The sequence below is a fragment of the Oryzias melastigma genome, linkage group LG21 (genome assembly GCF_002922805.2).
Source record: "Oryzias melastigma strain HK-1 linkage group LG21, ASM292280v2, whole genome shotgun sequence".
NCBI classification, from domain to species: Eukaryota; Metazoa; Chordata; class Actinopteri; order Beloniformes; family Adrianichthyidae; genus Oryzias; species Oryzias melastigma.
Window position 1 is genome coordinate 6,276,333 of NC_050532.1, and position 25,786 is coordinate 6,302,118.

At 37.1% G+C, this 25,786-nt stretch overlaps 1 protein-coding gene and 1 long non-coding RNA gene across 5 annotated transcripts in view; one reads left to right on the forward strand and one right to left on the reverse strand.

Moving 5' to 3' along the window:
• LOC112154962 lies at window positions 1–12,449 on the reverse strand. Of its 2 annotated transcripts, XR_002920738.2 has the most exons (4): window positions 12,342–12,449; window positions 9,060–9,125; window positions 8,849–8,963; window positions 1–1,323 (listed from the first exon to the last, which is right to left on the reverse strand). It is a non-coding gene; the product is annotated as an uncharacterized LOC112154962 (long non-coding RNA). The 2 variants fall into 2 exon arrangements; XR_004946964.1 differs by lacking the exon at window positions 12,342–12,449 and having other exon boundaries at window positions 9,060–9,846.
• The window catches only part of ppp2r3b (protein phosphatase 2, regulatory subunit B'', beta), a 20,728-nt gene continuing 7,345 nt past the window's right edge, over window positions 12,404–25,786 (forward strand). For 2 of the 3 annotated variants that reach the window (XM_024286255.1, XM_024286256.2), the window contains exons 1-7: window positions 12,404–12,582; window positions 13,104–13,486; window positions 23,083–23,268; window positions 23,445–23,548; window positions 23,980–24,082; window positions 25,425–25,499; window positions 25,604–25,690. In XM_024286255.1, the coding sequence (XP_024142023.1) occupies window positions 13,133–13,486; window positions 23,083–23,268; window positions 23,445–23,548; window positions 23,980–24,082; window positions 25,425–25,499; window positions 25,604–25,690 (909 nt within the window). In that variant the 5' untranslated portion in view covers window positions 12,404–12,582; window positions 13,104–13,132. Of the gene's footprint in view, window positions 12,583–13,103; window positions 13,487–19,386; window positions 19,846–23,082; window positions 23,269–23,444; window positions 23,549–23,979; window positions 24,083–25,424; window positions 25,500–25,603; window positions 25,691–25,786 lie in introns of those variants that run through there. The other variant, XM_024286257.1, reaches the window with a different exon arrangement.

Here is a 25,786-nt window from a genome sequence, read left to right on the forward strand (position 1 = left end):
TAGAAAAAGTGATGCTTTTTTATGTTTGTTCATATCTGAGCTGTACACCACTAGAGTAAAATGATTGTCTTATTGGTCATTTTTGACCCGTCAATGATTCAAGGGTTTGAACACCAGGAAGAATAGACACACAAACTCTCTTTATTTCACACACACCAAAAGTATATATATTTTTTTCAGTTTTTTTATTTTTAATAAATTAGCAACAGTTTCAAAATAACTTTTTTTCACATTGGCATTATGGAGTTTTTTAAAAGATTTTTTCAGAAAGAAAACTGATTTAATCCATTTTGAAATAAAGCTGTGACATAAAATTTTGAAGAAGTGGGGCACTGTGAATACTGTATTTTCCAGACTATAAATCACATTTTTTTTTTTAAATAGATTGGACAGAGGTGCGACTTATACTCCGGAAAATACGGTACTTTCTGGATGCACTGTACATATTCACTCTGAAATGAAACAAATGGAGTTAAAATTATAAGATACATGTTGCTTCATGTTGCACGATAGATTTTAGATTTAAATTCAGTGAAGTTGAATGTTAAGATCAGAGGAGAGTTAACCTCACATAGTTTTCAGGTAGACAAATTTGCCACCTGTCCAGGGACTATAAATGAAAAATTGCCTTTTGATAAATCTTGTAGTTTGTAGAGATGCGTTTAAATGTGTAATGTCCCTGTCAAATAAACTAATAAAGCAAATAAAATAAATGTAAAAGCTCAGTATGCACTGTCCTTTTGAACATCATTAATTATGTGAGATTTTGGTACAAATGTCTCCATAAAATCTATTTCTTCCTAACCTACTTTTTTATGCTTTAAGATAAAGTTGCCTCTAATGGAACTTCTTTCTATATGCTTCCTTATGTCTTGTTTTTAGCTTTAGAACCTTTTTTGAATCCTTTTTTCTTTAATGAGAGTGAAAAAGAAAATCAGATTTTCTGTTTCCGTAAAGCAATTCTGAAAAGTTGATGCTGGTCTATTGGCCTGTGTGGAGCATGAGAGTCATGCAGGGAAGCTTTCCCTCATGCCACCTTGGAAAAGATGCGGGAAAAAACAAACAACCTGTTCTGTTGTAGTATTCACTGCTCCTTAATTCAATTACGTCCTCGGCAACCAATAAATCAATGAACAAATGAACTGACCTGCTGAGGAATCGTCGTGCAGTGCTTGTCTCTATTATTCTATTGATGTTGCTCCGACCGTCTTCCTGGAGATATTGAATGCTCTTTAAGCAAAGTGCTGACATCATAATAAAAGGCCGCCATAAACTGGCCGGCTGTGCGGTTAGGAAGCTGCAGGCGAAGGAGACGAACAGCCTCTGAAGGAGGAAGAAAAAAGCCAATCTTCAAAGTCAATCCGGCCAAGTATTTTATGTGGTTGCATTTATTGTACATAATGAAACTCCAAATAGCCTCTTGTACAAAGCACACGCACAATGGATGCACAAATGGAACTGCAGTCAGACCAATTACGGGATAACCGGAATGATAAATAAAGTGTTCGACTGTCTCTTTTGGCTTTAATGTGCCCCTTTACTTGTTTTGAAATCTGTCAATTTCATAATTTTTTATAGTACACAAAAAAATAAAACCAAGACAATCTATATTAAAAATGACACAGCATAGAGTTTATTTTTAAATATACTTAGATGCACTTTCACCTGAGCGTGTGCAGCTGCACCTGACTTTCTGATGAGATCTTATTTAATCCTGACTTCTTAAAAATGTAAAAAAACACACAAAGGTTGGCAAATTCAACCATCAAAACGCTAAGTCGGGCGATGTGTCTGAGCAGCCGTGTGTATTCATAACCCAAGTGTCTCAAGACATTATTAACAAAAATCTGCTGCTCAGTCTTGAATCTGTGGGACCATTAAAGGCAGGATGTGGAGGCCCACAGCCAGCACACGCAGCACAGACAGCCATCTAGTGCTGGAAATGAGCATGAATCCAAAATAAAAAATAAAATAAAAAAAGGGTCCTTTAATGTCTCACACAGACTGCGTTTATTATCTCAATTTACTTTTAAGGAGCCGAGATAGAGGGATTTTTCAGCTTCAGCAGTAAAACAGAGAAACTAAACAATGAACTGATAAAGGTTGGATTAAGCATGGAGTTGTTGTTCTTTTTCTGTGACATCATTACACCCACAAGCTGGAATAAAGACGCTTGTGCTCTTTTGTACTCGGGGAAACAGGCGCGGGAGGAACGCTAATGGCCAGAGCTTGTCTTTTTCAGCCCACACCAAACAGAGGACACCCTGGTTTAGCCTAATAGCCAGCCTGCTGCGAGAGCTTAACCTCTCCCAGTGATACTACAGAAATAACAAGGCATCAGCTCCTGGAGACTTTATCCACCTCTTTTGCAAGAAAAGCTGTCTTTCCAGTAATCATTTAACCCTGCATGCATCGCCGGTGGATGGAAATTTCCTTTTTTTTTGCTAATTTATGCGCAAAAAAACAAATATTTACCACAGAGTGCACATTGGGAGCATGAATATGTATTTGTTGAGCATTTAAACACAACCTGTTGTCGATTCAGCCCTTTTGTTTTGCTGTGAAAATCCTGCTCGTGTAATGAACTCCTAATACAACCAGAATGGATGTTAGGCAAAATCTTGAAACAAAGGCTTAAATAATCCACATGAAAACCCACAGTTCTAACTCGGAGATGCTTAACAGTCCGAAGATTTTCTCACTCCGCTGCTCGCAAAGGTCTCAACCTCTGCAGACGCACGCTCGCCTGCTCGCTCAGACGGACTTATCATCTAATTGTTTTCCATTGATCCTGTCAAATCATGTGCCTTATAATCATTCTTTTCCAGCACTGTCTCCTGAGCGCCCCTGCCATGCCTTATCTGAGAAAAATGCATCAGTTTCATTGCTTCTGAAACACTCAGACACAATAGGAGCAAGACAATAACTTCATTAAAGGAGCTTGAAAAGGTTTTTTCCAAACATCTCCGTACTGAGGAATATTTGCAGGCCAGGCATTTAAATTTAAACTAAATATTTTTGCAACTTTTATTGTTCTGACTCAGCAGGGAAAAGCTAAAAAAGCAAACTTTGTTACCTTTAGACAAAAAGGTACTTTATTTTAAAATAAGAAATCTTTTCCATTAATCGTAAAGAGTTTCGTCCTGTAAAATGTCCATCTTATCATTTCAATCATTTTTACTACACAATTTTCATCTAATCATTATTCAAACACGAACAACAGCCACCAACCTTGTAATACAAACGAGCACTGATCTCCTTCGTCCTCTTTAGTTTAACATGCAGTCTAGTTCTTGTATGACATCAATGGAGAGTTTCAAAATCAGACACAGCCATAGAAGCAGACAGAAAAGTCCATCTTTACTGCCATTTTTTTAAAAAGATCACAGATTCCTCTGTGCTCTTGAGTAAGACTCAACCATCCTATGATGCCGATCAAAAATATGAACTTTAAAGATTGCAGTTTTCTCCTCCATACAGTGGGTTTGTGTTGCTTTGAATTCTATGGCCCAATTACAGCAAACTAATGTATTATTAGACTCTTTCAGGAAACATTTCAGATCACTGCTCTGGTCTTTCACGGAAAACAAACCCAGATTTTATTACTTGTCCCAGTTCTCACAGGAATTCAGAGATGTTTGAATTAATCAGATTGCGGTTTCTTCATGTTTTCTCGATATATTTTGTGTCTGATTTAAAGAAATTTTAGCGTTGCCTGACCTGTCTTATACTGTAAGAACGTAAAATCCAAGATGTCCCAAGATATACATTTACCATGTTTCAAGCTGATTGAATATATGAGATTTCTTTTCTCATTTTGTGTCAGATTTATAGAAATTTCAGTGTTGCGTGGTATAAAACATAACCTTGACTTATCTCTTACTGTAGTGATGTAAAATCCAACAAGCTCAATGTTGTATTTACCACATTTCATGCTAATTATGTTGAAAATACAATGTCTTGTTATATTATGTTTCAAATGAAAAAAAAATGTTGTTGGTCTATGGCACAAAATCCAACCTTGACCTGTCTCGTACTGAAAAGATGTAAAATCCAAGATGTTTCTCATTATAGATACCACGTTTTATGCTGATTTTGTAGAGTAGTTGACATTTCTTAATATATTTTGCGTTGGATTTAAAAATGTTTTAGTGTTGCATGATCTAAAATGGAACCTTGACCTGTTTTGTGCTGTAGAAATGTAATATCTAAAATGTTCCACGTTATATTTACCACATTTCACCCTTATCTTGTTGAAAATATGAGATTTCTTGTCATATTTTGTGTCAGATTTAAAGAAATGCAAGTGTTGCGTTGTGTAAAACGCAACCTTGACCTGTCTCATACTGTGGAGATATAAAATCTAAGATGCTCCACGATACATTTACTATGTTTTAAGCTGATTGTGTTGAATGTATGAGATTTCTTGTTATATTATGTCGTATTTATAGTACTTTTAGTGTTTTGTGGCGTAAATGGGCTGCACGGTGGCGCAGTGGTTAGCGCTCTTGCCTCACAGCGAGAAGGCCCCGGTTCGACTCCCGGCTGGGACCTTTCTGTGTGGAGTTTGCATGTTCTCCCCGTGCATGCGTGGGTTTTCACCGGGGACTCCGGCTTCCTCCCACCGTCCAAAAACATGCTTCATAGCATAGCTTTATAGGTTAATTGGTGACTCTAAATTGCCCCTAGGTGTGAATGTGAGAGTGAATGGGTGTGTGATTGAGGCCCTGAGACAGACTGGCGACCTGTCCAGGATGTACCCCGCCTTCGCCCATCAGTGGCCGGGATAGGCTCCGGCACCCCCGCGACCCCAAAAGGGAAGAAGCGGTCAAGAAAATGGATGGATGGATGTGGCGTAAATTGTAACCTTGACCTGTCTCATACTGAAGAGATGTAAAATCCAAGATGGTCCACGATACATTTACCATGTTTCACACTGATTCTGTTGACTATTTGCGATTTCTTGTGTTGGATTTAAAGATATTAAAGTGTTTGGTGGCGTAAAATGCAACTTTGACCCGTCTCGTACTGTAATGATGTAGAATCAAAGATGCTCTACCACATATTTACTACGTTTCACAATGATTCTGGTAAATACAGGAGATTTGTTATATTATGTGTGGTATTTATAGTAATTTTAGTGTTGCGTGGCATCAAATGCAACCTTGACCTGTCTCATACTGTAAAGATGTAAAATCCACTATGTTCCACGATACATTTGCCATGTTTCACACTGATTTTGTTGTATATATGAGCTTTTCTACATTATAAGGAGGTGATGTTCTGTGCTGTGAAGCCTTTTGAGCCTCCATGCTTATATCATTCAATCTTACCCTGAATAACAGATGCCCTCTGCGTTCAGACAAGCCGACCACTAACACGCCACGGCGAGACGATCGAGAAATGTATGATGAAATTGAAGTAGGCCAAATGAAAGAGGAACTGATGTGTGTTTGTGCGCGTGTGTGTGTGTGAGAGTGCAAATGCTGGCCCTGATGTAAGGTTGTGTGTTCAAAGGTGAGGCCTTGGGGTGATGGCGAATAAGATTCCCTTACCTCCCGCAAGTAGAGAGGAGGATAAAAGCTGGCTGTAATGACCTTGGTATAATGAAGGCCTCGCTGATTTCCATGAGTTTTCTTTTCTTTCTTTCATGCTGCAAGTGTGCAATTCCATTGGAGGGCTAAGAAGGGGAAAAAGAAGGAGCTTGTCAACATTTGCCCAGAAATCGAACACAAACTCTTGTTCCCATGTTCAACGATTTAGGTAAACGATGACTATCTCGAGGCAAATTAATACATGAAACACATATTTTCCCTTAAGGGGGCAGGAGTTCTTTTTTTTTTTTTCTAGGTGACCAATTTACTTGCAATTTTCCTAATTTGTGAAGTTATTTAGAAAGTGATGTAATGCGTGTTTCTTTTTATCTTGAAAGCAAAGTCAGCATGCTGTCTCGAGCCGCTCGCTGCGGCTAATATGGCACGACGAAATGAAAGACTTCAAAAGAGCTTTTCCACTTGGAGCTGATGCGGAGCCGTGGCCGACCTCCAAATATGATTAGAGTTCGGTAAACACAACAATAGCAAACACTAAACAACTGGTAATTGCCGTCCTCCATTCCAACAAAATCTTTCTTGATTTGCTGTGAATTATGAGCATTAATGTGTCTGCACGCCACGGCCCCTCTGAGGATATCAAAAAGCTTCTTCTGTTTTGATGGACCTGCCTCACATGAGGAGAAATGAAGGCTGACGAAGGAAATTCTTACACAATACAGTGATTAGAGTGAAATACAATCACCCTGTTTTTTTTTTGTTTTTTTTTAGCATTTTGATGAATTATTTATTCCTACAAACACAGAGCTGGAATGGCGGCATCACAAGTAAAGTGCGCCCTCTTCAGGCAGTTGTTATGTATACAACATTTTTGTTCAGCACACTGTAACAAGAGGGGTTGGAGGAGGCTGTGCGTCTTTTGAAATGCACATTGATGTTCAAGTTCCAAGATGAGAACATGAGCTACATCTTTAGCAATCCCACAACCAGGTTTTACCGCCTAAACTCCCCACACATTCATTAATATGCGGTTTGAGAGGAATTCTCCACAGGCCCCAATATACAGAGGCATTGTTCTTCTTTTAAAGTCATCTCACTTGGAAAAAGCAAACTTCAGAGCCGCTGCTAAGTGTCTAATGAAAGAAGTCTCCTCTGCGGCTGCTTTTCTCACTGATTATTAAGAATCTAAATGTTGACTGAAGACAGTTTGATTCTCTTTGTGTGATTCTTTTTTTTTCAGTATAAAAACTGTGGGCGTGTTTATGGAGCTAAAACAGGAGAATCTTCACCACTTTATGCCATATTGGGAGATAGATAGTGAAGCACATATCCTCACATGTGAAAGTGTATTAAACATAGGATGTTAAAGACTAATATTGAAAAACAATTTGGTCTGAAATACTCACATCAGCAGTCATGACATGTTTTAAGTCATCCTTTTTTCCACATTCTGAGGCTCGATTTGAACTGCAGCAGATCCTCTTGACCATGTCTACATACCTAAAATGTATTGAGCTGCTGCCCTGTTATTGGCTGATTAGAAACATGTATTAAAGAGCAGTTGGATAAGTTTGCCTAGTAAAGTGGCCAGTGAGTTCATCTATTTTAATCTAATCTTCCTTTTTTTTTTCTTTTTATAGAATTCTATTAGTGTGTGACATTATAAAAAAGAAAGTCCTTTTTTATGTGTAAAATAAAAAATAAAAAAACTATTATGTTTTGGGGATTTCTTTTTTTTTTTTTCCAAAAAGCAGTGCAGAGGGAGAGCAGTCAACCCCCGATTGAAAGAATGCAGGTTATGTGTTACACTGGGAATGTGTTGTACATTTAGGCCCCTGTGTTCACACTGGACAAGCAGGGAAGGGCTTCTTCTTCTACTTTTTTCTTGCTTACTAGCCCATGTCCACCACCTACAGTTGGAAGAGAGTTGGTGCAAGATGTGAAAGTGTGCAAATCTTGTTAATCTTGGGCCAGCCTTTTTCTTGTACAACTTTATACAGACATGTGAAAGATTTGGTGTAACAAAATTTCAGTGGAGCACAAATAATCAATTCCCTCCCTCATGATCAATTTACAAACGGTTGGCACTTCCATTAATTAAAAGTGACGTCATCCAAAGGTCACTAAAAAAATCTGAGTCCCTAATTAGTCAAAGTTCAACCTGGTTTAACTTGCAAAGCATGTTTAATGGTTGAGTGTTTTGTACGTAGAGCCCAAAAAAAGTCCTCTGCAGCATTCCCAAGTGAGTGTGGTGCACTCAAGAACGCGCTCTATGCGGTTTTATGAACGTTCATTCAGCCGGTGGTGTACACACCGTACCAGCGCCAGACATGCAGGTATAGCAACAGGGAAGAGATTCTTCTTCTTTTGTGTTTTTACTGTTTATTGGCGCTCGTCCACCTCCTACAATAGCCAAAGGCTTGGAGTGAAAAGTAAAAGCAGTGTAAATCAAGCAAATCTTGCTCTAGACTTTTTGTTTCCACATCTGTTGTCCGTCTTGGTGTCACATTAATCCGACCAGGGACAAACCACATTATTCATATATCCTTCATGATCATGTTTACAACAATAAAAAATGCTTACGCTGATTGTTACTTCCATGTTTTCAAGCGGACACCACCCACACGTCATTACCAAATCTGAGTCCCAATTGATCAGAGTGCCACAGCACCGCGATTTAGAGTGAAAATGTTCAACCGAGTTCAATGAACGCCTTATTTTGTAGAGCCCACGATCAGACTTAAAAACTTGCGTTGAAACTTGCGATCAAAAGAAGTTCTGATCTGCGCACATTTGCATGGACTTTTCAATGAAAGTGGCCGCTTAAATGCGAGTCGACACAACCGATGTGTATGAACATTTAAGAAACGTTACATAGCAACGTGTGATTGCAAGAGTTTTCAACAAACAAGCATAAACCACACATACACACTCATTCACGGACTTTATATTTGAAGTGTGGTGCCAGGGGCAACGTGAACGTAACTTTACTGTATAGATGACAGAGTTATCAATGTGTGAATGTGCGTGTACATGTTTGAATGGGATTGTGACTGTAAAGCCCTTTGTGCCTTCAAAGAAGGTATTAAAGCACTAAATAAGCATACACTATATACTATTTTCAAATGTTTAAAAGCAGCTCATTCAGTATAAGCGAGTTCTTTAATCTCGATGGATTAAATCTTTCAATTCTGTATATAAAATGTGGCCAAACTCTAAATTGCACAATGCTTTACTCAACACTTTTTATGACACAGATTGTTTAAAGACTCTACTTTAATGTTTGCATGACTTACGTGACAGCACTGAATAACTATTGCAAACATGGACTCCTAAAGCTTTCCTACACCGTCAAGTCTGTCCCTCTGTGGTTTCAGCGTCACCCAAACCTTTAGAAATTTCTCTGAAGGCCTGAAAAAACACAACAAACAAGACTGCTTTGGGTAAAATCCTATTTGTAAACTATAATTACACTTTGAAAAGTTGCAAAGTTTAAAGTTTCAAGACCTTCACTTTTTTTCTCCTCATTTTGGATATTGATCGAGCTCTAAAATGCTTGTCTGGCTGGCGTTCCTACAGAACAAAGAGGTTTCTCATTACGAGCCGCTCCTCAGACAACTTTGAAATCTTCAGATTTGATTTAGTTGTGCTATCAAGGGACACAATCAAGAGAATGCAGTCAATAATTTTCACAACTGTGGAACCACTTTTAATCTGCTCTTAAAGAACAAGGCTAAAGGCACTTTGAATGTGATCATTAACAAGCAAGAGAGCAGTTTGGGGTGATGGGTGCCCCCACTCCTCCCCTCCAAAACCAGCCACCCATCCAAAAAAACACAACCATCTATAAAGCCAATTTTTGCAGAAGTAAAAATAAAAAAGGCTCATGCTTTTTCTTCTGAAAACATTTCTTTCTTCTTAATAATCCTCTGGGATCTGGGCTTCATGCAATACACCAGTAATGCAAAATGGGGGCATTTGTGTTAGTCGCAAATAAAACAACAAGGTTAATGTGGAAAAAGTAATTCTTTCTTTAAATAGTGTTGAAAAAGAAAACAAAATTAGACTAAATTTGTTGTGCTGGTTGCACGATAAGTCCAAATTACGTAGCAACATTACATTTACAAAAACAAGGAGTAATTGAGTTGTTGGTTTTGGTTGCTGTGTCTATGGTAACCGAAATCCAAGTGAAACAGCTGCTGGACTACAATGCCTTACTACATTCTGTCAATTTGATCAAGTCAGTTTTTTTTCTCGATATAGTTCAAACTGACCTTTCTTTGTACTGCTTGGGTTTTTTTTTTGTCTAATAATTGAGCTGTGGTGTATGAGGTCACTCCTCTCAACACATACTAACAGAGACACAGTTATGTCCATGGCTACTAGGTAATCTAATTAACAGAATTGTAAATTAAAAACAATAGTGATGAGATGCTAAGGTAAATCAGATGCATCAATTAGTTTTACAAGTCCTGCAAAGAAAGTGAAAATCAAGTGAGTAGGAGGCAACTCTGAAAATGGAAAAGCAATTGTGTTGGACTAATTTTAGCTTGGTTTGCAAAGCATTGACAAAAAGCAAAATATTGCTTCACTGGAATCTTTGTTAATTGTTATGTGAATGTCTATATTTTGATGTTTTAAGCTTGAAAAAAACTTTTAATTTTTGAAAAACTTTGTTTTATTCATGTATGAGAGAATTTTTATGAATATAGTTTGATTTGACACATTTGATTCTCATCAGTTCTTTGAAGTAGCAAAATGCTATCTCAGACTATGGCCAAATCTAAATTCTCCCCCTACCCTCCCAATTATAGTGTCATTTGAACCTTTAGTGGTGTCCAAACTTTTTTTTTAAGGGGAAGGGGTAGGAGTTTAGGGCTTACCATCCTTCCACCGGTAAGGTGCTCAGAGAAACACATTTATTCACTTGGGTGTGCTCTGAGGCACAGAAGTTTACATTTAAACGTAAGAAATGACTTTTTGTTTAAGCATGACTTTTTAAAATTATAAAGCTGATGTTATGTATTTTCTGAGAGATGGCAGCTACGCGCTAACGTAGATGACCAGCGACTATTGATGGCGACATCAAGCAGGAGTATCGTCTGAATTTGAGCCTGCAAAATTTTGGAACAAACTTCCACCTATCATGAATTAATTGCAATAGATTAATTACAGGTGTGAAGGCATCAATCAAAGCAGCCTTTTTAACAGTTTGTCATTGTGGAACAAATATTGGAGTACATTTATTTATTTATTTTATTTAACCATTATTTAACCAGGTGGAAAACCCGTTGAGAGGCTGCACGGTGGCGCAGTGGTTAGCGCTCTTGCCTCACAGCGAGAAGGCCCCGGTTCGAATCTCGGCTGGGGGATTTGGGACCTTTCTGTGTGGAGTTTGCATGTTCTCCCCGTGCATGCGTTGGTTTTCACCGGGGACTCCAGCTTCCTCCCACCGTCCAAAAACATGCTTCATAGGTTAATTGGTGACTCTAAATTGCCCCTAGGTGTGAATGTGAGAGTGAGTGGGTGTGTGATTGGGGCCCTGTGACGGACTGGCGACCTGTCCGGGGTGTACCCCGCCTTCGCCCATCAGTAGCCGGGTTAGGCTCCGGCACCCCCAAGACCCCGAAAGGGAAGAAGCGGACAAGAAGACGGATGGATGGATGGATGGATGGAAAACCCGTTGAGAGCAAGATCTCTTTTACAAGGGTGACCTGCCCAAGTGGTCTGCAGCACATGTTTCAAAAATAAAGTTATAGTATAAGCAAAAAATAACATAGGTAAGCAGTAAAACTGGAATATGCACAATATAAAACTTAAAGCTTAGATGTAACAAAATAACAAGGCAGGATTATAAATCCAAACCGACACTTTGAAGGTGAAACATCTCTGCAACAGTAGGAGAGAAAGGACTATTATCATTGTTGAGGAACCAATAAAAGGCATGCTTTTTAGACTGTGCAGAACATTACACCACACAAAAAGGGCCAAATTTGAACAAGGGCTTTTGGTTCAAATGTTATTCCAGAACTTATTCAGTGGGGTGGTATAAACAAAACTCTTGGATTTTGCAAAATGAATACAAAATAGTTGTAACAAATAATAATTTATATTTATTTGTCTTTTCCAATTGGGAAATTTTGAATAAATGTACTTAATAAAGAATCTTCCAAAGATTTTCTGGCGGTAGTGGATCAATGCGCTCATGGACGCCAGTAAAAAAACTGCCAATAACTATGTGTTGCAATAGTTCAGTCAAAGTCCAAACCACAGCTCCCCAAAGCCAGGATCGCTGAGCAATTTTGACCTGGATGGATCAACCCTCTAGTAAAACAGAATAAAACATGCAGCCTTTGCTGTTGGTGCTCAGCATAACACGCCTAATCAGAAATACAGCTTTAGAAATCAAACGCAAGTAAATTTGTAGCATTTGAAATTTAAGTATATGTGTAACTTTGTGTTAATACACCTGTATTTTATTTATCTGTTAAAACTAAACATTTATGGATATGTGGAAATATATATATTTTTAAAAAATGTAGCACTATAAACCTTTCACATTGTTGTAATTACCCTTATATACATCACATGTTTTAATTTTATTTATGGATTTATTCATGTTTGTGGCAGAGAGTAACTTAATTTATAACACCCCCAGCCCCCCCCGAAAAAGCAATACTAATATCTAAAACGGTACAAAATTCCACGGTAAAGATAACAATATAAGTTATTACACAATTTTTGTCAAAGACTGATTCTAAGACCCTCCGACCACCATTTTTTCCTCACCATTTCCCTCCTTTCCTGTTTGTTAGGAAAGTCTCGCGATAACAGCCTGTGGTTACTAGAGGAGCGTGAGTTCAAAAAGTTGTTTGCTGTGTTTCATTCAGATGCGCCGAAACGGCGGGTGAATAGTCATATTTGTGTTTTTTAAGTCCGTTCCACAGACAGACAAATAATAGCGTCGCGTATGAAGGACAACTGACGTGATGACTTATCAACATCTCTGGAGTTGCCGTATAATCGCGAGGTTTGTATATTAAAAAAAGTCGGCTGTCATTAGCCCGCCTTAGCTGTTTTGCTAGCACTGTTGTACTTCGTTGCCTCGTTTGACAACAACAACATAAACTACTAATAAACAACTAATACTTTTAATGCTTTATTATGTACTGAGGTTATTTATAGTTGTGTTAATTTGATAAACACTTCCGTAGATATATTCTGTGTGCTCATAGAAGTCTAATTTGTTATTTGGGTCAGTATTGTTCACATTTACTCTCGCCAATGGGCTAACACATCGATTAATTATTCTAAAATTCAATAATTTTAATGACTTCCTGCTTCATTATTAGACCTCACAGCAGAGTTGACTCCCACGCAGCTATTGCTAGTGTTTAGCTGTCAAGAATTATTGCATAAAAGCGAAAACTTTCATAATTATCATTACAGTAACAGTGTTTTAAACAATTGGAGGCACATACTTATCAAATGTGACCTTTGCTATTCAATTATGTTGTGTAATGTTACTTTATTTGTTGTTTGTTGACACAGGTACATTTGTCAAAGCTGAAAGCTGTAGCATGCCATCTCCACAAGCCCTCCAACCGGTTCTCAAATTGAAGGTGGATGAACTGTTCCTTAACTGGTTGAGCGATCCTGAAACTCAGTTGGTCCTCAAGGAATACCTTGACCAGATCAAAAATGGACAATATAGCACCTCAGGCACGGAAAATAGTCAGGCCGACAAGTCACTGAGCTTCAACGAAAACAACAATGTTGCATCCCAGAAAAATCTGGTGGAGAAAAAGCCGGCTTCTCTCAGTAACCCTTCCGGCCCTCCATCCAACAGTACCCTGCCATCCGGCAGTAATAGTAATTCCAGAGTACCCGGACCTGGTGGTAGATTACTACGGCGGTCCGTCAGCTCAAAGAAGGTAAGTCCTATTTATGGCATGAGGGTTGTAACACATCTTATGTGGAAAAATAAAAACTAAAACTAAGATTTCTCTTGATGGAGGAACCTGAGACTAAGGAAAAGGCATAAAAAATGTCATCAAGAATTTATCAAGAGATTATAAAACATAGAAACCAAAAAAAAAAAAAAAAAAAAACACTACATTCAGCAACTTTATTAAATTTTTCACTCTGATCATAATTTAATGCTCATTCATTTTCAAAGGTTTTGTAAAACTTAAGAAAGAATTCCAACAAAGTCTTCATTAACTTGATAAATATCTACAAGTACACAGTAAAAACTTTGAAAAATAAACAGGATTACACAATAACTTGTTCCCTTTTTGCTCATTAAATTTTTTTTTTGTAAAGTCCCTAACAGGCATTGCTATTTCAAGTTTTTATTAAATTTGTAATTATTATTTTGCACATTACTTCATAAAAGCTTCTGTCACAAATGTTTTCTGGTATCTTAACAACTGTCAAGTATGTCACTGTAAAAACTGTCCTCAAGTAATTCATTTTAAGACAATGTTCTTCATATTTTCTTGGAGGATTTTATTTTCTGATAGTTTGGTCTCAACTTCCACCGACTGACCACAAGAGGCTGCTGAGAAGCCGACGACTTTGTGAGGCTGTCCACTCTAGAAAGGGGCCTCTTTATTTGTAGCCATGCGAGTGAAGTGCTTAGTTGTGTGTGGTTTCACATCCCGTCAACTAAGCATTCAGACCTCACCTACACATTTGAGTAATTCGAGAGTAAGGAGTGTCTGGACCCAGCCTATACCAGTTTCTCCTTAAGCTTGTTTTAGATCTTCTCTGCTGTGACTTTACTTACAGGAAGTAAAATAAAAAAATGAACGGTTGCCTTCAGTTAAAGAGAACAACCTGTGCAAAACGGCTCGGCAGCATGTCTGTAAATATGTCTGCTGTTGTTTGTGGCTGTGAACATTGGAGATGGTGATGACAGTGAGATAACCAGACAGCTGCGGACATGTGCTTCCGAAGACTCCTCCATCCACATGTTGTTGACATGCTAACCATTGGTATGAGGAAACACTCAAGAATTAACTAGAATACCTTCAGTAAAACAAAAAAATGAAAAATTCATGCAGATATTAATGTTTGTCATCCTATTCTTTCATTTATTAAGGTATTTTTATTGTTTTTACAGGAATAAATACACTTTTTCCTACTTAAATTAACAAATTACTGCATAATCTTGCAAACATAAACATATGTTCGCATTCTGCTTAAAGTTAAATTTACAGAATATTGACCTGCAGGTTAAGCGGGAATTTAAATGTAATTTAACATATTTTTTCTAAAAACATCTGAATTTTTTTTAAATTCACATCATTTGAGATTTATTTATGTATGCAAATTTTGATGGCAAACCTGAAAAAACTACTCCTTTTTTTGTTTTTTGAGAAATATCTACAGTGTTGAGAAAAGATTATAGGTATTAAGTTACAAATGTAAGCAATAAAAAGTAGGCTTACTTTAAATTGTTTGTAGGTGTATTCCCCCTTTATTTAGTCCATCAGGTGTGAATTTATGATATTTAGGTGTAAAGAGTCTACATATGAAAATGTTCAAAACTTTTTCTCTGTAATTTTTGCCCCCAATGCCCTTCCTTGGATTAAAATAAGGCAACACTCCGAGGGTTTTTTGTATTTTGATGTGTCATTCTACGAGCCAACGCTACGCCTGTAAACATTAAATGGATTGTGAGGTTGTGTTATTGCACTAGTTCTATTTTTGAACAACAAAATGAATTCCTGCACACGGATGCATTCTTAAAAGGATTAGTCAAAAATTCGATTTATGTTGAACTGATGGAGCCAGGAGCAGCTGGTCTGACTTTGACATCAGACACTGATATAGATAGCCTCGGTTCCCCTGTGTTGGAATTAGATACCCAGAACTCTGGGAAGGAAAAGAGGTGTGGCAGCACATTCATCCTCTCAGTAATTTACTTTTGAAAATGCTTGTATTAGATGTTATTCATTGTCTGGATGTGTGGTCTTAGTTTGTTTATTTTAACAGTGCACCGTGTAAATATTATTTCCCTATAAACTCCTGACTTTGTCACCTGCTGTACAGTTAAGAGCACAATTTTCTGCAGAACCAACTTCTAGACAATTGCAAACTACTTTAAAATATACTCCAGTATGAATATCATTTCCTTGAGATTGTTGTTTTTTTTATCTCTTTTGGACTCTTTGCATTCTGGAAAATGTGGATTTCTCCTGATGTATTTTTATAACTTGCTTGCTTGAGCTCAGCAACATGGAAGCTATTTGAAGCAGAGGGTCTGAAGTCACATTATCAGTTGCCTGACCTGTCAAGGAGAACCAGGTGTTAAAATGTTTCCCGCAAGAGCTTTAATTTTGTATTCTTAGTTGCTTGTGGGTTAAGACTGTAGAATGGAAAACTGTGGTTCCAACCGAGGACTTGATTTAGCTCTCAGGAAGGTAGCTAATCTGTGAACAAAGCTGTACACTCCAAGTGTTTTCCCTAAGTAATATTTTTACTGAATAATCTGTGAGAACTAAAGTGTATTTGTGTGTAAATTAAATTTTAGATTTAATCACTATACCTTAGGCTTGCGGTTTTTCTTATATTTGATCTTTTTTGTGCTATCCTAGTCAGATTTTACTTTACTTTTACTAATTATTTTGTCACATCTAAGATTTATTTTAAAAAAGACTGTCTGACTGTACTGATTGCTCTGCATTTCCACTGTTATTTTAGTTATTTTAGGGTTACTTCAAAATATTTAAACAATATTAAAGACCCACTCCAATGAAAATTGTATTTTTAATATGTTCTTGTGGCATTTTCTCATGTTGGAGGACATATATTAGAAAAATTAAGCTAGAATTTGTATTTTTGAGTATTTATTTGTTCAAATCGCTGTGAATCAGGAGCAGACGAGTAAAATGCAGAGCTTATTTATGACGTCGAAAATACACTGGGTGGGCTCCAAGCTCTCTGCTCCGATCTATTCTGATGTGTTAAGACAAGTAGATCCATGTACGTCTTTTTTCCCTCTACAGCTGGATAGCTGCATGATTGCTCGCCAGTTTTGTTGCACCACTAATGTTAGATTTTTGGTTCATCCCATTACTAGGAAACTCAAAGGCAAAATGCACATAGTACCAAATTCTGTGCAAATTAGTTAGCATTAGTTTACTTTTATAGCAATGATAAATACAAATACATACATAGGTTACATTTTCTTATTTTTTACAATCTGAATTCTAACAATTCCATTATACTTTGATACTCACAGCTCACAGTAATTCAGATTAGTTCTCACTTTGTCCCAAATGTTTTTCATTTTCTTTTTTAAAGACATTAAATGTTTGAGGCTCATGTTTTGTTTTTATGCCAGTTGTATTCTTTTTCTTGTAAATAATAATGAGAGGGTTTTTAATTTCCATTGTCAAACTGGGTTACTTAGTGGTGTTGTGTTCTAGTGTTAAATAAAAGTAAGCCTAGAACAATACATAATAAAGTAATGCACTGTCCTGCCACTGACAGCACAGCCATTCAGGTGATTAAATACCTGTTTACTGGCCCTGACTGAAGTACTTATTTTCTCTGTTTTTCTGGGCTATTTGTGTCTAAAGGTCAAGTGTTCCATTGGATTGTCTGATTGACAAAAATCAGAAATATTAATCAATATTGAAGTTATTTCAAAACATAGATTGTTTGTTTATTTATTTATTTTTTGAAGGCCACTGATAATAAACACTGTCAGCTAAAGCTTAGGTGAAGAACTCACTCAATAATTTGTCACCTGACTAATGGTCACTCGCTTCAAATTTTGAGTTTTGTAACTTCATCTGTTGCGTAATGAGGTGAATGTGACCTGCCGCGTCTGTAGACAAATCAGATTACTGCTGCAGTTTGCTGTTCAGACGCATCGCTTTTCTCGTTGAGCCATCAGACAGAAAACATGGGGTTTGGTAAAGCACTTCGTTGTGCTGAAATCTACCATTTACCGCCTTCAGTCGCTTTTGAGGTCCTTTGATTTGTGATGTAGCTTACTGAAGTACTGACATTATTAACAAAGCACACATGTGGTAGTGCTTCTATTATACTCAGAGTGGATAGTAATCTTCATCCAGAGTTTTCTTTAGTCTTTCAAGGGCAATCATATATGAAGATGACAATTTGCTGTGACAATACAAGTCCCAATTATTTTACTTAATTGTAAGTAAATAATAAGCGTAAATTAAAGCTCCCATGCCCCCTTTTTGCTACATGCCCCTCACTTTCGCCCTTTTCCACATCCACCATCGTCAGAGCGGCATATGATAAATTCATGAAGATACTTTTAAAAAGGGTGACTTTTCTGTTTAATCTCTATACCAACTATTTAATTTTTTGATCACATAGGGGTGACAAACAGGTCCCTGTTCATTTTAGAGGAATCTGCAAAAGTAAAGGTAACAGAGGTTTTTTTGTCCACACTCCTAATGCTTTTATATTGTATAATATATGACATTTGTAGGTCTTAAAGTTACAGACTTTTTGTCGTGGGTGGGGTGTGATTGTCAAAGCTCAACAAAACTTTGGTTGTCTTTGTAGACTTAAGCTAGTGGAATGTGTTTCAAATTTTATAAAAATTGCTCAAACAGAATTTTATTTATTTATTTTTTTCATTTTTGTGGGTAAATGAAAAAAATCACATAATTTCAGATCATTTCCACAGTGTCCACCAAGCTGTAGTTCCTGTGGCCATCCCATAATAATTTTAAAACTTCCTTTGGATATCCCTGACACTTCACTTTTTTTGTGGATTCTGAAATACTTTTTTTTTCTTGAAACCCATTAGAGATTTGAATCCCTATCCATTCTTTTGACAGTCTCTCCAGCTATGATGTCATTGTTTAGGGCAGTAACTTTGTCAAAAATTCATCTTCACTGGGTACTAGGTACATGCAAATTTGGATGAGTTCTTGAGTTTGTTGCTTGGGTAAAATTTTGCGCAGTAAGAAAACAAAATTGCAAAAACAATCTGGAGCTAGCAGTCCAGGACTGCTGTGGTCATAATAAATATTTTTACCTGTTTTATTGAAGAAAATTACTTTAGTTGGAACACATTGCAGTTTGGTGTGTTCAAGGTCAACAACAGCAATGACTTTTGTTCCCAAACTTGTCATTAAACCAAAATAATGAATACTTGATGTATTTATAAGAGCACAGATGATATACATAGTTTTTCTAAAAACTGACATCAGTGCAAAATTTTAATTCTAGCTTTTATGGCGAAGTCTTATAACCCATAGCAACAATCGGAAGTGGATGTTTGTCTGTAACTTTAGTTTCCCCAGATCGTGTTTCCAAGATTGCCCAAACCACTCTGTGCTTTTAATAGTGGCAGGTCGGTTTGGTCATCATTTTTTAAATCTGACATGTCCCCAATGCTCCTTAACTTTAATTAGTAGGAAGAAAGAAAGCAAAACAGAAAGAAGTGTAAGATAAAATGCATAAAATTATAAAGTTTGTTGCTTAAAAAACTTTTGTCTGCCATGAAGCTCATATTTGTAGTGTTTTCTTGTCGATTAATAACTGACTTTGAGTTTTTTGGTTTATTTTGCTGCTTGTGGAGGAATGCTGTCCTTTTCTAACAGCTCACACCACTGAGGTATTTTTGAGTGGGAGTATTTCAGAGAAATGTCACTGCCTGTGGATCACTGTGTCACAGAAACGAGATGCATCCTTCAAGTGGACAACAGGTCCTTCTCTTTACATAACTTTCCATGAGAAGTGAGGTATGCAAACTGGAAAGGGCAGATCACACCCCTTCCACCCCTCTCACACACACACACATGTGCAACCAGTCGCTCCTTATCTCCCCTGTTGCTCTGAAGCAGTAGCTCCCTGACCCTTGTGTGTGCCTGAGTGTTTGTGCGTGTATACATGCTGGGAAAAGACTGGGACAAGATGAGCAGGCAGGGCTGAGCCGAGATTGTGCGACCAGATCTGGAATGGGAGGGAGAGTCACAGTAGCAGCTGCTCTCCTGCATTAAGGGACTCTCACTCTGACAGAGGACGATCTTGGGGCATATTCGACAGAGGACGACCACTGCCTGTCGCTTTTCACTCCTAACGATCCGCGCAGTCGAGAAGAAACCACTGGATTGAGGTTGTGTTCTGTTTGTGCGTTTCCCCATCCTGTCTCGGAGCGAGGATGAGGATAAGGGAGCTTTCTTTACGCCAGGATCCTGACCTGAGGAAGGAGCTGGCCTTGCTGGCACGAGGATGTGACTTTGTTCTGCCTTCTCGGTTTAAGAAGAGGTTAAGAGCCTTTCAACAAGGACAGGCAGGTTTTGTTTCAGAATACTCTCTTGGACATAGAATGTTTTGCTTTTTTTATTCAGCATGTGACATTGAACATTTGACTTGGAGTCTATGAGCACCACATACAGGTAGTGAATCAATCAGTTTCAAAGTCTGTTCTTTTACTTTGAAAGAGAAACTAGTGGATGTTAGCTCTGTTTACCCAGTTTTTTACTATGTGTGTCTTCTTTATCACAATGCCCGACTGTCCCCTTTCAGACCACATCATAGAGAGTGCGCAAAATGTCATGTGGCTTAGCAGTTGTGCTGTGCGAGTGAAGTGGGAGAGGGGAGAGTGTGGGCCAGCAGGAGATGTTTATGTCCTTTTATAGCCAAGGCTGACACCAACACACACTACAGATGAGCAGAAGCATCATTTTTCTAGAGAAAGTGAGACGATTATCACACAGAGATTATAAAATATCCACGGTTGCGTCTGAAATGCAAACATTTTAAGTCCCTCCTGAAAATACCCCCTCTTTGTTTTTTGCAAATAAACACAGCTAGGCTGTAACTTTAAGTTCTGTCAAATTAAAATCCAGTGGACCATAGCTAACACGTGGCACTTGGAAAATAAATCGTATTAATTCTTGGTACATTTTCTATTATTCAAGGCTAAACTGAATAATTTAATGAGTATATTTTTAGGTAATATAAAGTATGGTTTGGTAATAGTCTACAAAAAAGCAACCTCTTTTAGTAACCACAATTTCACTGCAAAAACTGAATCTTAATAAAATAAAACACTTGTTTCATGAAAAATTCTACAAGAAAAATTAGGTATCAAGAAATTTCTGTATAACAAAATAATCTTAGGCTATGTCCAAATACCCTAACTACTAAAAAAGTGTATAGTGCAGGACTAACTAGTGCCCTGGATTCTAATTTAAACACCATGCTTGCAACTTTTTTTTTTCTAGCAACAAATTTGACATCAGTAGTTTCCTGAAGTAAACACCTGATAAATATGAGTATCTTAAGAAGAATATTTATCAATCCACTATGTTCTGATGATGAAAACATTGTTTTATGAATAAAAAAAGGTAAATACTTTTCTTTTTGCATTAAAATTTGCTAAAATGAAATGCATTATTGTCTATAGTCAAAAATCTAGTGAGCATCAATGCTCACTGGTTTTTGGCAGCGACTTATGGGAAATGTATCACTCGATTTTGGAATTATAGACTCGGACACCATTACAAAATGGCGAAAGCATAATATGGTGCACTAAGTTGTGAGTCATGAAGAAATTCTTGAAGAATTCTTGGTAAGACCATTTACCTGACTCCATTTGGAGATTTTAGTTATTTATTTTTGCTTATTTAAAGAAAATCTACCAATGGGGTCAGAATTTTGGCCTTCTTTTTTAGCAGTGTCTGTTTTAGCAGTGTTGAAGTTGAAAAACAGCATTAACTGCTTGGCTAAAAGTGTAACGAACCACCTGTATTTAGTCAGGAAAATGCCAAAGAATCTTCAATGAACTACAGCTGGCAACCAATTGAGTCAGCTGACGAGTTATCTGTACCGCACTGACTGACCCGGTTCTTCTAACAATAGACCTTTTCTGCCCCGGTGGCACGAGTGCTTTAAAGAACACGAGACCTAATCTTCACACATCGGCTGGCCTCCACTGAGGCCGGACCCAAACCTCACTCAGAAGATTTGGGATGTGCTAGACTAGATTAGAACCAATCAGTCTCCTCCTAAATCAAATCAAATAGTATAATAAAAAATGTTTGCACCATGAATGCACAGGTTACAGCTAATACAACTTTAAATAAATGCCAAGAGGTTTAATAATCGAATGCTGATACTAAAGGTGGGCCATAAAGTGGAATATTTAAGATGGAAAATTCTGTCAGATCTAATTGTATCTGCTCAATCCACCTTTTGTGGTGCAATCTACTTCATAAGAGTTTATCCTATTTCCCATAATTCCAGACAAAAAAATAGATGTAAAAAAAAACTCCTTTTGCGGTAGTTATGTGTCTAAAAAGTACTACATTTACCAACAGTAATCACAATTCTGAAAGTAACTTTTTTGGGGGTTAAAATGATCTTTTTTTATTCAATGTTATCTTTTACATAAAAAAACTCTTTGTTTATTGTAAAAAAATATATACATTTTAATGATGTAAAGCTGATGGATATGGACAACTGGGAAAACTAAAATCTGTCTAATGATTCACTCTCATTATCTTGACATTTTTGTTATAAAACAACCTTGTTGCAAATTTTAAGTGGTTAGAACTTTAAAAAAAAAACTTTTTTTTCTCAGTAAAATGGTCCAATGCATCCAAATTTGCAGTTCTGAGAAAAAATGTTGACTCTGACGTTTCTCTATCCAAATCAACAGAAGCGATATTTCAATTTTGAGAGAAGTTTTTGTTTTTTGAGATTTTAATTTACCTTGAAACCCAATAAAGCAAGACTTGTGGTCTAATTCTGTGGTTCAACAGCATTATTTTCCAATCACCATCTTTCACTTCTTTTGAAATTTAAGTTTATCTTTATTTCTTTCTGCCAAAAAAAACTCATGTTTGGTCCCACCAAAATAAAGCACATTTCCAAAAGACATGTTATTTTCTAGCTATTTTTCTGTCAGGCAGTAAGCAGACGAAAAACCAAGAGACGTAAACGTTGGTACATTGCTGTCTAACCACCCCTGCCCCACCAAGACGAGTGTTTTTTTTAAAGATCGACAGAATTTCTATTTCTTGCCAGGACAGAAAATTCAGTACGGTCTCTTTCTTAAAGACGTGATCTGCTGACTTCAGCGCTCTAAAGTAAGGGTCAAACATTGATGGTTTCTTTAAAGATAGATTTTTATTAACCAAAGAAAAAAAATCACGATTATTGTCAAATAATTCAAGAATCTTGACATGAACAGTGGCTCTTTATAAAATTCTTTTAGTCATTGTCTAACAAAAAAACTACCAAAAGTTCTGGATCTTCCAAATTTACCCATGTAATGACCATTCTCACATTACTAGTAGACTTATAGGAATGCCAGTCAGAGGGGTATTCATTACAGATAAATGGATAATGATTATGAGTGTTGAGTAGAAGCAATTTTTCCATGATGAGCCCGGCCGCCTGGAGATGTGCTTACACGAGTGTCAGCAAAGTACTGTTTGTTTTAAAGTGAGCGGACTTGAGGCCAGGCATGTAAACGCTTCCCAGCGCCCTCTTTAACAGCTCTCGTCTGTGTCCGTCTCAGGCTCAGGTGAGGACGGAAGTGCCAGTCACCACAGCGCAGAGCGAAAACATTCCCAAGTTCTACTTCCCACAGGGCCGGCCCCAAGCCAACCTCAACATCGACGGCCTCATTTCCAGAATTGAGAAAATATTTTCCCAATTTCCAAATGAAAGGGCCACCATTGAGGATATGGGGGCTGTTGCCAAGGTAAGAATGCAGTGGTGCAAGCTGACCATTGATGTCATTATTGGTGTTTATCAACAGTCATAAAGAAGATATTATTGAAGAATAGGGCCTAAGGAAGGATGGACATTCTGAAACATGTCTTCACCTTTGTGTTGTTTACATACTTGACTCACATGGCTGCCCGTCTCCCCCTCCAGGCCTGTGAGTGTCCCCTCTACTGGAAAGTGCCATTGTTCTGCTTGGCTGGAGGCGACAGGACGGGTTTCGTGTCTGTTCACAAGTTTGTGGCTGTGTGGCGAAAGTAAGACAATAGCTTCTCTTGTTCTAAGTGGACCGCTGGTGCATTCACTCCCAGCCGCTCTCACAATGAGTGTTTGCTCGGGAATAGAAACGACTATTACTGCAGGATTCTCTAAGCATAAATGAGTGCTTTCAAAGACTTCCATTGAGATTTTATTTTGTTGAAGAAAACTGAAAGAAAACACGACTGGACTTTAGAATGGAGGCAGTTTGTGAGCAATAGTTATGGTGACAGACCAAGTCTTTAAGTCTATGACTGAGCCTTTCTCAGCCACAACAATAAATCCTTTATTTTTTAGCCATTATCATTTATGCACTTGCTAATTTCATTTTTAATTCATTAAATAAAACCAGGAAATAAGGATAAAACAGTAGAGATGGCATAAGAGAATATTTGCAACCATCTGTTTCCTCTTTTTTTTTTTTCTCCAGAACTCTGCAGACCTGCCACGATGATGCTTCTAAATTTGTGCATCTCTTGGCCAAGCCGGGCTGTAATTACCTGGAACAAGATGACTTTATTCCATTCCTGCAGGTACAGGCTGCCACATTGAGGGAGAGTGCTGAAGGCATCAGTGTGGGATGGTAACATTGCAACGGCTTAGCTGCTGCTGCTGCTGCAAAATAGGCTTTTTTTCGACTCCCCTTCTAAAAAGAGGATTTTTTTATATGGATGATGAAAAATTTAAGTTTTATATTAAGTCTGTAGTATATGTGGGAAAAAATATATAAAAGAGATTCTATTAAGCAAAATTCAAGCTTTATTGATAGTAATTGGGCATGTATACTAATATAAATGTTTGCCAAAAGATTTTTATAGCATTTCTAGGGATGATCTTAATCTATTGATCTTTAATTTTATTTTTTTTAAATCTAACATCAATTAAATCCATTAATAATTAATATTATTCTGGAAAAAAAATCTTTCTGCGTTTATTGTAAGAATTCATCTCTTTATGACTGAAAATTTGCATTTTTTTGTTTGTTTAAATCAGTAGTCATGGCAAAAAACCTTCTTTTAAAACTTTCAAACGTTAGTTTGACAAATAAACTTGGAAATGAAATTAAATTATGAGCTTGAGAATCAAAATGCAATTATTTCAGTAGTTCTCTACTTAAAATGTGTATCATAGGTTTTTTTTTTTTGTATTTTTAGTCTTTTTCTGTTTTGATCCAACTCATCTGTTTTTTAACAACTCAAATAAAGTGGAGCAGATTTTATCTCTACACTTTATTGAAATTTAGACAGTAAAAGTCATGAAAAACATTAAAAGTTCATGCCCTAAGTGTTCTTTTAAAGGCTAATAATAGTATGAAGTAAACTGTAGTGAATTCTCATGAGGAGATAAACGCCAAAGATCATTTAAAATGTCCGATTGTGTCAAAAAGATTACAGATTTTTGCAAGTATTGCAATTCAATACAGTTGGGATAGCATGCATGATAAATGTTTACATTTATATAGTTATAAAAATGGTATAAAATATGCTGTTTGAAATCAGAATAATGGAGGTTTTTAACTTTTAGAACTTTATTTCTTAAAAGCACATAAATGCCTAAAAGAATGTTCTTCACTCTGTGGTTAAAGTTGTACTTTGATCTTTTATTTTAATTATTTGAGCAAATAGGGATTTATACATTTATAGCCCATTTTAATAGTGTGGAAAAATGATATTTAGTCCTCTGATATATCAATTATTGTGGATTTGTGGTAGTTTTTTGTCTTCCACATAGGAAACGTGTGCTTTGCCATTTAACCTTTCTTTGAAACCGCCAAATTTAGCCACTGATCTGTTTTAGTAGCAGACATCAGATTTTCAGAGCCGCTTTGATAGTTCTTTTTGATATGATCGATAATTTGAACATTATGCTTTCCAGGATGTTGTGAACTCCCACGCAGGCCTGGCCTTTCTGAAAGAAGCCCCAGACTTCCACTCCAGATACATCACCACGGTATTGCATCCCACACACCAGAGCGCTCGACAGGCCCTCAAATGGTCTAGAGTTTGAATGTTTACTTTAATGTTTAATAAGCTGCTTGTGCTGGACGCTTACAGGTGATTCAGAGGATATTTTATAATGTGAACCGGTCATGGACGGGGAAAATAACATGTAATGAGCTCAGGAAAAGTAACTTTCTTCAGGTAAGTGTTCTCTGGATTAATGTCCAATGTTTAACTACATGATTTAAGGTTGTTTTAAATAGTTATTTTTAGAATCAGACAATGAATTAATTTTAA